The 12,326-nt window shown below is 39.3% G+C and overlaps 1 protein-coding gene across 2 annotated transcripts in view; it reads left to right on the top strand.

Annotated features, from left to right (window-relative positions):
* Positions 1 to 10,525, top strand: part of CTNNA2 (catenin alpha 2) — a 1,123,259-nt gene extending 1,112,734 nt beyond the window's left edge. For both annotated transcript variants that reach the window (XM_036333987.1, XM_036333986.1), the window contains one exon: positions 9,330 to 10,525. In XM_036333987.1, the coding sequence (XP_036189880.1) occupies positions 9,330 to 9,617 (288 nt within the window). In that variant the 3' untranslated portion in view covers positions 9,618 to 10,525. The remainder of the gene's footprint in view (positions 1 to 9,329) is intronic.
* The last annotated feature ends 1,801 nt before the right edge of the window (positions 10,526 to 12,326 follow it).

Here is a 12,326-nt window from a genome sequence, read left to right as displayed (position 1 = left end):
GGTGGATGGGAGGTGACTTTCCCCAGCACAGGAATAATCCTAAATTATCCATTTCCTTGAGGTTGAATGTGAAGAGAAGTTTAAGAAGGGAGGAGAATAATCCAGGGTTCTCAGATTATGCTTACTTTCTAGGCACAATTCTCTGTCAACCAGCCCCCCAAAGATGTGGTCCTTCACTCTGGTTTGTTCTTCACTCAGTGGTTGCACTTTGTGTGCCGGAACCTAGGAGCTATTTTGTACAGTGTTAACTAGCCTTCAGCACATTCCTACAAGGTTGGAGGGTCTATTAGTGGCTTGTTCATTCATTTTGTGAAGACTTATTTCTCTTGGATTCTTGGACAATGACTGTCCTAGATTTGTCTGCCAGTCATGTTGATATTGCTCAGGGAGGGAGAATGGGGGAAACAGAGGAATCAAAGGCACTGATCTTCTGCTAGCTGGCTCCCTCTAGGGAAGGCTAAAAGAAGCTTTAGCCTTTTGAAGAATTGCTACATGGTGACACAAAGATTGTCTTCTTACCCAGGGATATCTTCCAATTAGGGTGGAAGCCTAAAACTCCATTGGTAATTCTCCTATTGGATTTATTTCTCATGGTTTTGTTGTTATGTGGGTACGACCCAGAGAGGATGAGTCAGAAAAGTGTGGGAAAAGGAAGGGTGCAGGGAGGAAGAAATATAGAAAATGGAGGTGGGAACTGCCTAAACAATGCCTTTCCAAGGGCCAACATACCTCAATACTCCCACTTCTCCTTGGGATTCCAAGTTTAGCAAGAATGCCTTGTTTGGGTTGAACAAAAACTGCACTGCCTTTAATGGTAAGAAAAATGGCCCTAAGCCATATTTAGAAAATTTGTTGACTGTAATTAAGCCTTCATGGGAGTCCCCAAGGTTTACTTACCTATAATTGAAAAAATGCAAATGAAGACAGTTAATCAGTGGACTGGCTGACGATGAAGCGCTACTACCTACCTAAATGAATTAAGAACGAAGACACAAATATGTCCACTTGAGAAAGTTACCCGAGAGCCAGTTGGCAAATTTCTCAGCAACACTGTGGAGAATTTTTTTCTTAGCCTAGCATTGCAATTCTTTCCTGCTAAGGCCTTTGCCAACTTAATCTTGAGCCATTGTGTGCAGGCTTCCTAACTACTGGTCTTCAGCGTTGGTGGAGCACCAGCTGCCTCCCTGGCATCACTCAAGGTAGCCCTGTAGAAAAAATAGCACATATCTTGTCCTCCTTTCTGTCATGATTGACTCACTACTTAAAGTTGTAAAACATTTGCTTTTCAAGATCCCATGTTCAAAGGGGAGTACCCCCTGGGATTTATCCAACTCTACAGTAGTGATCCCACAGTATTTTCAGTAGTAGTCATCAAGGATTGGTAAATGTTCTCACACAAATAGCGTCAATGCAGCTTTTTTTTTACTTTTAACAATAATCACACTATACCTTTGATGGTCACTTTTCACTTCAGCCACCATACTTGTTAATATATCCAGCTAATTTTTATCACCTGCTTTAACTCCCCTGCAAATGCTTTGCACTTCTGTTAATACTTATGTCTCCTGCTTGATGATCTCACTAATTAGCAATTAAGGTGTCAGTAATAAGTGTAAAAAAAGAGTATATGCAGCATTTAGATAAAAATATTTGTCAGTGATCTGTTAGTGGGAATAAAAACAAAATGTATTAAACAAGTTAATTTAAATACTGAAGTAGAGGTATAATTGATAACCTATCAAGTTGGTTTGGGCAACTCTTGTCAAAATGTGGCCTCTTCGAGGAGGGAGGTAGAGATGTTTTATTACCCTTGTGACCCAGCAGATTCTGAGGGAGCATAATGCCATGATTGATTAGTAATGTCTGATGTGGCCACCACAGGGGTGAATGGCAAATTGCTGCCTTGTGATCACCACGGTTACTGTCTTAACAGGAAGGAATCCACCTTTGCTAACTCACTGCATTGAGGATGTTTGGTGAGGAAGAGTGAATGGACTAGGGCACAGAAGTGAGGGCTTGCCACAAAGGAATTGTCTTTTTTTTTTTTTTTGCAAGTGTGTAAACATCCATAAAGTGGGAAAAGATGCAATTAGGTTGAGCCTTTTTCCCATGTCTTTGTTTGCCTGAGTTATTTATTACCCTGCACTGGCTAGAGTTTTTAAAAAAGTGTTATTGATATAGACTCTGGGAAAAGCAGGCAGATATTTCAAATGTATCAGAGTTTCTAAGGAGATCGAATATCTCTTCAAAGCCTCATGGATTTTTTGAACATGAAATGTTCTTGTTGGCAGATAATAGAGCCAATGCCCTGGGTTTCTAACCTCCCATTCATTAACAGCAAAGTTGACTTGCTGCAAAGTCTTTTTTTTTTTCCTTCCCTGCAAGCAATTTGTGACTCGCTTTGAGTAGATAACTGTTTAAATATAAATAAATGACCAGCTCTAGTGGAAAGATTCCAGTTTTCTCCAGGTATTTGCTTCCAATTGATTGTCCATTCTCCCATCACAACTTCTTCCCTTCCAAACAGTACCCCAGGCCTGAATGTGTATAACCTAGTTCCACTAAAATACTTCTGGTTCTTAGGTTAAACACTAAGTTATTACCATTAAAAGATGTTGTTTGGTTAAAATGTAGTCTAACCTTATTTGCGGAACTGGTAGTGCTATCCCCTCTGATTGAGAGAATTACAATAAAATAGCCTAAGCCCAAATGGGGCAGGGTTCCCTCTCCTGGGCACTGCTAAGTTTTTTGAGGTAATCACGGCAAATTCTTCAGTTTTATTATATTTCAAAATCACCTTCAAATGGACTGGGTTTCTTTTATTCTCTTTACCTTAGCCAGGAATCTCGTGGCACTTGCATTATTTTGAATTCAAGGACAGATTGCTTTGTACCTGGGATTTCCATGAACTGCCATTTGTGGTTTATTATTATTTTTTTGGTAATAACCAGCCTTTTGAAAATAGATTTATTTCCAGGTTATATGTCTAGTTCAACATGCATATTTCAAATGGGGGAATGTAGGATTCAGTGAAATTTTTAATTCTCTTTTGTAATTATTGTATGTGGCCCTCTCACATTAATATCCTAAGCCATTTACTATGTTATATGTTGTTAATCCAGTGCATTTTTCAGTACCTCTTTCACAGTTTTTGCACCTTTGACTATGCTATTTTTTTTAATGAGTATGTTTTTAAAACCATCTGTATAATCTAAACTGCATTTATTTTATTGTTGGCTGGCCCCAGGAAGTTCACCATTACTATCAAGAGTGATTGCTAATTATTTAAACCAGAAAGTAGCCTTGGCTGTAAAGGAATAGTTAAGATATTTCTTGATGTTATAGCTTCAATTATGAAAAGAATATTGAATTTTTAGTACACTTAGTGGACTTTTTGACCTGATTAAAAATATGGATTTAATATTTCATTCAGCATTATATTATACTCTCGGTATAAATGCTACATAATATGAAGGGAAGAAGAAATTAGAATTGACATGAATTATATGCCTATAGTATGCAGGACACTGTTCATGAAGTTGTGAGGGAGACCAAAATAAGCAAATACGTGATTTATTAGACCTAGCTTCCTGAGTTTCACTTCCATAATTGCACATGTCCCTTTAATAACTACATGTAGCACAGACACCTGAAATCCAGTCAGTCCAAAGTTAAACTTAGCATTGTACCACCTCATCTTCCCTCTTATTTCTATCTTCTGGGATAAGAGCCTCAATACATATCCAGTTGTACAAGCTAGAAATTTAAAAACTGTCCTTCATTGCCCAACCATTCGGTCACCAACAACCTTCTATTTCACTCATTAAAGCAAGTCTAGATGTCCTGACCACCCTGAAGCTTTATTTCCCTACCCTGTCCCTACCTGACTCCAGCTAGATTCCCCTTTCTCTCTGTTCCTTTAGCACTTGACATCCTACTAAAGCACTTACCACAGAGCCCAGTGGTTGGCAGAAAATAGATACACACTAGGTGTCTGAAGAAATACTTGGATGAATAATAAGTAGGTAGAAAGATGGAGTGACAGGCTTCAGGGTAAAGAGTAAATGAGAATTCAACGTTTCAAGAAATGTAGTTGCACTTTCATTTAAAAGAACATGGTTGAGTCATGCAGGCACAGTTGTTTCTATGGAAACGGAACACCTCTTGCAGTGTAAACCCCTTCTTAATGAAATAGCACGGAACTTAAGAACTGGGGTTTTAGAACTCTTCAGATGATCATGTAAATTTTGAGGTAAGCCCTTTTCATCTTTTGACATAAGGACTTAGGTAGCACAAATATCAATTAATGGCAGAATCACAACTCATTAAAGTTCTCCCTCTAGTATTTTTCTTTCCATTCAAAATACAAAACAAGAATGATATATGGAAAGAGATGCATTAGAAGCTGAGTGGGGTTAAGCAGAGGCAGAAAAAGCCCATTGAAAAGGGCTGTAAAACAGCTCTCCCTGCCTCATTTGCTTTTTCATGGACTGCAAGAGAACAAGATGTGAAGAAACATCTGTTGCCTTTTTAAAATAGCACTTTGATATTTTAAAAGAATAGTGACAGAATTAGGAGCAGCCTAATTCCTGTGGTTAGGGACAGCAGACACCTACAAATTGGAACAGAGAGAATTAGTCTAGCACAGCCTACTTGATTTGGGGGCTGTGGATTCTTCTGTCATACATGGCTCTGGGAAGCAGCATCCGTGAGCTCATGGGCTCTGGAGTTAGGCTGCCTGGATTTAAATCTTGGCTTCTGTACCTCTTATTTGTAATGTGATGCTGGACAAGCTGTATGGCTCTCTAAATCCCAGTGGAGCATAAGAGTGCTTCCTATGTCAGGAGTGGTTGTGAGCTCGAATAAGAAAAAGGATTCTCGGGGAGCTGGTCCAGAGATTGGCTCCTGGTCTCATTTGCTAAATGTAGGCTCTTATTTTTAAGAGTGGATGAAAATTAGGAGTGTCTCTTAGATATAGGAACTAAGTGGAACATCTTGTAGGAATAGAACGGCCCTTAAGCAGGGAAAATATGCGTTTCTTTTTGCAGAAAAGCCCAGTGTCTATGCAGGCCAGCATGAGGAATAGCTGCGATTGGCCCACTTTTGAGGCTATTTTAAAGCTAGCGCAACCAGCCCAGGTAAAGCCATAGAACACCAATGAGGGTACCACCAGTCCTTCCAGCCGTGCAGTGAACTTGCTTCAGAGAAGCTAAGCAAGTGCGAGAGAAACCAGCAGGTCTCAGGTTCCAGCCACTGCCACCAAGAGGGAGAACCCAAGGCAGGAGGACATCCTAAAGGCTAGGAGAGCCTGGGAAGGGCTGAGCAGGAGCACAACTGGGGCCAGGAGATCCAGTTATAAAGAATTCAGGCTCTGAGGATGAGACTAAAAATCACAGACCAGGTGAGATGGAGGCTGATATTTACAAGCTGTTCACAGGTTTAAAGGAGAGGCTGTGGCCCACACAGAGGTGATAACTAGGACAGGTCCATTTGAATGGCAGGTAGTCACTGAGAAAAACAAGACCCTGGAGGTCAAAGGATGCTTCAGAGAAGTCGTGTAGTGGTACAGAAGGTGGGCTTTGGAGAGAGAGAGTGCCGTCCTAATCTCTGCTTTGCCAGTTACTGCAGGGGCAAGTGAGATTACCTGGCTAAGCTTCAGTTTGCTCACTTGTAAAATGAGGGTAATGAAAGTTCCTACTTCAAGGTTTTTTGAAACTTAAATCACGCAATTTAATTAAAAGGACTAAGGCAAAGCCAAGCACCTGCTAATTGCGCAATTAATGTTGGTGATTATTATTAAAACTTTGCACAGAATCATTTGCATGTCTTGTTGGAAAATGCCATGGTTACGGTATAAATCACAAAATAGAATGCAATTATGTTAAATAAGTTTTCCAAAACCTTGTATTAAAAAAAAAAATCTCCTGGCCATGTAGCTTTACTCTTTTTCATGCATTTTTTTTTTTTTAAAGAAGAACTTTTTAGCAAAATGTGCCACTTGGAAACCAGGTCTCAGTGCTATTTTGGACAAGCATTAGGGAGACCTATTTTTAAAGAAAACAAATTCTTATTGCACTGATAACTATTCAGTCAAGTGGGTATAGGGCATATGGAAAAATTATCCTTTGTTTTAATAAAAAGTAAAAATTTTAATTTTAAGTGGGGCTGATTGTCTAGGGCAGTGATGGTGAACCTTTTGAGCTCGGCATGTCAACATTTTGAAAAACCCTAACTTAACTCTGGTGCCATGTCACATATAGAAATTTTTTGATATTTGCAGCCATAGTAAAACAAAGATTTATATTTTTGATATTTATATATTTAAATGCCATTTAACAAAGAAAAATCAACCCAAAAAATGAGTTCGCGTGTCAGAGGTTTCATAAGCTCGCCATCACTGGTCTAGGGGTATATTTGTTCAAGGTTCCTGGCAGGTCCTTCCCCTCCTTCCTTTGCCCGGCCACAAAGCGGTACCTGCTCTACCAGGTGGCTTGAATGAAGTAATTGGCTTTATATTTCAGAGCTGCCTCACTCTTGACCAATGTATTAGGTTTATTCCCAGGATTCCTGCTCCAGGCTGGGGAGCAAAGGGGTTCTGAAGAAGAGATAGGCTATCATATTTTTGCTGCAGAATTAGACACCATCTATCTGAAAATGGAATCTGTGGTAAAAATCTCTACATTACTCTTCTCTTTGGATCCACTCAATTTTCCCAAGATTTGCTTTTTGGGAACCATTTAATAATACAATAAACATGTCCTCTTCTACTAATTTTATTGCTCTGAATCAAATCAACAGAATTCCCCTACTATTCTATCATTTCACCCTCTCTTTACCCATAGCACACAATAGAATTAACTTTATGAGTGATTATTATTTTTGAAACCTGACAGACTTATAGGAAACCATCAATTGGCCAAGGGGTATAGTATCTAGCTTAAGGAAGCATGACTGATCTTCTAATTCTCCCAACATTAATTACTGTCATATCTATTTCCTTAGTTATTTATATTTCTACCTGGGAGCATTAAAAAGAAGATGGAAAAATGAAATTCAGTCAGATAACTGGCTATGATGTTACCAAATTCACACACGGTGAAAGTCCTGAACTCAATGGATGAAATAATGAAACCCATAGACTATGGGAAGTCTTAATTCAATGGTTCTCAATTTTTTCTATGCATAAGAAACCCTTGGATTGAAATTTTTTAAAATGAGAGCGTTTTGCATGGGCCTGAGGAATTGCATTTCTAACAGGTTCCCAGGTGATGCTGATCCGGCTGGTTCAGAGACTCTTCTTTGAGAACCACTGCACTAATCCACCCTTAGCCTCTCTTCTTTTAACATGAATAATGTAGAATTTTCTTTTCCCTAGCTAGCTGTAAGAATTTAGGCTGTATGAATTAAAACAGTCTGGGTTAAGTAGTTATTTTGGTATCTGTACACCTTGTACAGTGTAACAGAAGTGGTAAAGGAAGTAGTTACTCTACCCATTTGGTTGATTTAATTCGCAAAGCAAGTCAATTATAATATTTGCTGAATCATGGCTCTAATCCACAAATCACTTTACTTCTCTACATTATTCTGAGGTCAAGGTCAATGTAATACTGACATTTAATCTTTTTTTTCCCCCTCAGTGGTGAAACCTCACTTCTATGGTATTTCAAAGAATTCACACATAGAAAATATCTTTAACCCCAATTATCTGGCTCTATGGGTGCTTTTTTTTTTTTTTTTTTTGGTGTTGGAAGAATTGGGTTCATCATAAAATACTTAACTCAGCATAATTTTATTTAACCTTAATTATGGATAGGGGACAGCATGTTCCAGATCACAACTAGGGACACACTTTGGTCTCAAGAAATGACAGGAAGCTAGAGTGCAGGTTGCATCACACAAGGAAGTCATAGCATTTGGGGTCCCTGAGCTTGAACCCTTTGCTAATCATCTTGTCCCCAGAAGGTTGAAGGCCTGGCTTTCAATTATCTGATGCAGCTACAGTCCATCAATTACAGGTCGTACAACAACCGGGAACCACATTACTTAGGAACATCCTTGGATCCCTCATCTAACAGTAATGGATACATTTCCTTAGTCGCTATTATAAGAAGTTGGATGAGCGATCAAACTATGCTCAAGCGTCCCTGAGGCTGGAGTCCTATATCCAGTCCAGCAGTTATTTCTTTCCCTTCACTGGGTTACACGTAAGATTTTGGCGGAAAGGGAGTCTGGGAAATGTAGTTTTGATATTTTCCAGCATCTATGGTTCAGGAAGTAAAGGAAAAAGAAGGCTGAAACATATTGAATGGTCTAGCCTACAGTACCACACTGTCTAACTAGCTAAAAGCAGAAGAGAGATGGCCTTAAAAAAATCCCTGGCCTGAGGTTCTGGGGATGAGCTTCTACACCTACTGTGCTCTGAGTTGTCCTGGTGTTTTTGAAATTATCCTGAGCAACGTGGCAATATGGTACAGTAATCCAGTCTGTGAGGACTTCATCGCTTACGCTGCATAAAACCATGGAGGTTACTAGACCTCTGCATGTGCCAGTCGTCTTAGTACAAAATAGCAATGACAATAATTGCCACTTCATAGATTGTTGTGAGAGTTAAATGGGGAACTGCAATGGTTTTTGGCACATAGTGCTAAATCAATATTTCATTAACACCGGGACCTGGGTCTCCCTGACCTACAACAGCCTGGCACAATAATTGATATTCTTATAAGAGGTATATTCAAGAACTGAGAATAGGTAAATGGATACTCAAGCTTAATAAACACTTAAGCAAAAGCCAGAACACCCATGGGTGTTCCTCTGCTTAGCTGCCTGCATCCCTACCAATCCTAAACTGAATATGAGGAAATAACCTATAAATAGATGTATACTTCTGCTGGGGGGGGGTCATACAATTACAGTGTAACCCCAATGCCTTTAATTCTTCAGTGTCTGCCAAATGCTTTTCAAACATGTGAGTGAATGTTTCTATTACCAATCAGCCTAATGTAGTAATACAAGAGTAGTAATATGAGATATTCTACCTTGAAAAACTTTTGTTACCATTGGAATTCTTATGTGCTCAAAAGAGAAAGAGTTTTGCTTTAGAGGTATCTGGACTTTAATAAATTATGCATCATAGAGTAATCTTTTTTTTTCTTTTTACCTTGGGAGAAGATAGATGACTGATGTCCTATTCACCTTACCACGTAGTCATTTGCTCCTTTGGGGTAGTGCTGTAGAGTTGCACAAGCAAAGCTTTGTTTTAACTGTGAACTTGTACCACCGTCTTGTGAATGTTGTGCCTTGACTAACCCAGGTGTATCTCACTCTAGCTGGACAGCGCCACGTCGCTCATCCAGGCAGCTAAAAACCTGATGAACGCTGTTGTCCTCACGGTAAAAGCATCCTATGTGGCCTCAACCAAATACCAGAAGGTCTATGGGACAGCAGCGGTCAACTCCCCTGTTGTGTCTTGGAAGATGAAGGCTCCGGAGAAGAAGCCCCTTGTGAAGAGAGAAAAGCCTGAAGAATTCCAGACTCGAGTTAGGCGAGGGTCTCAGAAGAAACACATCTCGCCTGTGCAGGCCTTAAGTGAATTCAAAGCAATGGATTCCTTCTAGGACGATAGGCTTTAACAAGAAAGCCTTTTCTTTCTTTTTTTCTTTCCTTTCCTTTTTCAATCCATTTTTTTGTATGCATACCTGCCGACTTGTGTGCCTCGGGCATGGGGAAATTATGGGAGCGGAGTCTGTTTGCATGCAGGATGAGGTGGGATCAATACTACTGACCCATCTGTAAGCCTGGAGAGGGGACGGGGACGCCCTGTCCTGAGGTGGCACAGAGCTGTTCTTTGCAACATTCTCATAAAATCTGGTGAAGAGTTTGTATCACAATGTTTACGGGAGCGGGAGGGAGGGGAAACATAAACTTAACGCTACAAGAGCAAATTCTAATGCATGCAGGAATCATTTGGTTGGCAGGTATATTAAGTGAAAAATCTGGAAGTGTTAATGGTAGAACATAAAGCTTGTATTGCTTCCATTTCGATGCAAAAATGTCCTAGCCAGTATGCTTAAGTGTGTGGCCCACAAATGAAACAACTGAACTTTGAAGTCCTATCCATGATATGTCGATTTTTTTTTAATGAAGGGGAAACTAACTCTTCCAGCCTAAATATGCTTCTTTTAATCTGTATTCTGTTCTTTCTCTTCTAGTAGTGCCGTTACTAGTGCTCATGGAATCGATTTTTCCCCGTCACTGAAAACAATAAACATTTATTTGAGACAATTATAATTCTTCTGTGGGCACTGGAAGCACAATAGAGTGTTCAATCTTGCTTTTACTTTTTTTAAAAAAAAAATTGAACGATGATTTTGCTAGAAATAGGAGGCCCAGTGGTTGGATGTTAGAGGAATGGAAACTGACAACGTGTAAAGGTTTAGAGGCAAATACATAGGTGTAGCTTGGAGTGCTGGTATCGACTATGGCATTGTATCCACTAACTCAAAATAAACGCATTTAATCTCGACAGTTGAAGAATGTTTTCTTTCTTTAAGTACATACTTAATAAAAGATCAGAGCATCTTGTTTGTTTTTAAAAATTGGGGGTAAAATAGGTGATATAAAAAAAAATCTGGCACCTGAGAGTCCAGGAATTGTTTCATTTTATATTTTCCATTTGTTTTTATTTACTTTCAGGCTGAATCTAAAATGAGACAGTCGTGTGTTAGATTTTTGTGGGCCATGTTCAGCCCTGGGCTAAATTGAAGAAACTTAATGGGTTCCCAGAGAGAAACTGAATCCAATATCTGCCCATTAATTTCAAAGTATCTTATTCATTTTAAACACTTTTAATCTAAATTGTGAACATAGGGCCTCTGTCTCATTACTAAGAAGGAGTAGTAGTCTTTCAGCTATGGCCAGAGGGTGAGAAAGGACCCCAAATATTCATCTGAATGCCCCCAAATCTTCCCATTTAAATGATGCCTATAGGTTAGCACAGCCGTGGGCAAACTACAGCCCGGCGGGACAGATTCGGCCCATTTGAAATGAATAAACCTATTGGAAAAAAAAGACCGTACCCTTTTATGTAATGATGTTTACTTTGAATTTATACTAGTTCACACAAAACTCCATCCATGCTTTTGTTCCGGCCCTCCGGTCCAGTTTAAGAACCCATTGTGGCCCTCGAGTCAAAAATTTTGCCCACCCCTGGGTTATCAAGTTACAATATGTCTCCAGAAGACTCCTGATAAAATATGTATGTGTTTCTTAGCAATGTGAAAACACACTGGGACCAATCTTGCATTAGCTTCAGTGCAAGGTCTCAATGAAAAGAGACTAAGGACTTATGGAAGGAGAGAATAGTCCAAAATCTTATTTAGACACGGTTCTGCTCAAACCACTGCCAACCACCACTGAGTGGTGAAATTCCACTCAAGTTGAGAACAGTCAGGTGGAGAAGCCACAATAAAAGTTAAACGCTGATTTTTAAGACTAATCATTAGCTCACTATTTCCACAATCCTGCCCCCTTAAAGTGTGCAGGCCTAATACAGGCCATATATGACAAGTACATAGCTAACATCATACTCAATGGTGAAAAGCTTTTCCTTTAAGATCGGTAACAAGACAAGGATGCCCAATCTTGCTACTTTCACTCAACGTAGTATTGGAAGCCCCAATCAGAGAAATTAGGCAAGAAAAAGTAAAGGGAACCAAATAAAAACGGAGGAACAAAAACTATCATTATTTGCAGATGACATATTATATACAGTAAACCCTAAACATGCAACCAAAATAACAACAACAACAAAACAACTGTTAGAAATAATTAAGTAATGTTGCAGTATATAAAATCAATATACAAAAATCATCTACACTAATAATGAACTAAGAAAAATAAATTAATAAAACAATCTTAACTGCAATGTCATAAAAAAGAAAATACCTGAAAATAAATTTAACTAAGGACATGAAATGAAAGAGATTGAACATAAATGGAAAGATACTACATGCTCATGGATTGGACGAATTAATATTGTTCAATTTTCCTTGCTCCCCAAAGCAATCTACATATCCTATCTAATAAAAGACAAAAGGGTAATTGACCGTACCTTCGCTATACTTCCCATTGGCTAATCAGCGAGATATGCAAATTAACCACCAACCAAGATGGCGGCCGGCAGCCATGCAGCTGAAGCAAGCAGGAGGCTCGCTTGCTCTAGTGATGGAGGAAGCCAAGGCTCCCCCCCTGTCGCGGCCCGGCTCTGAGCTCCGAAAGCAACAAAGTTTCAATTATAGAAGCTAAACAAACCCCAGATACCTGCT

The sequence above is a fragment of the Myotis myotis genome, unplaced genomic scaffold (genome assembly GCF_014108235.1).
Source record: "Myotis myotis isolate mMyoMyo1 unplaced genomic scaffold, mMyoMyo1.p scaffold_m19_p_14, whole genome shotgun sequence".
Taxonomy (NCBI): domain Eukaryota; kingdom Metazoa; phylum Chordata; class Mammalia; order Chiroptera; family Vespertilionidae; genus Myotis; species Myotis myotis.
This window is presented reverse-complemented; position numbering and strand designations above follow the sequence as displayed.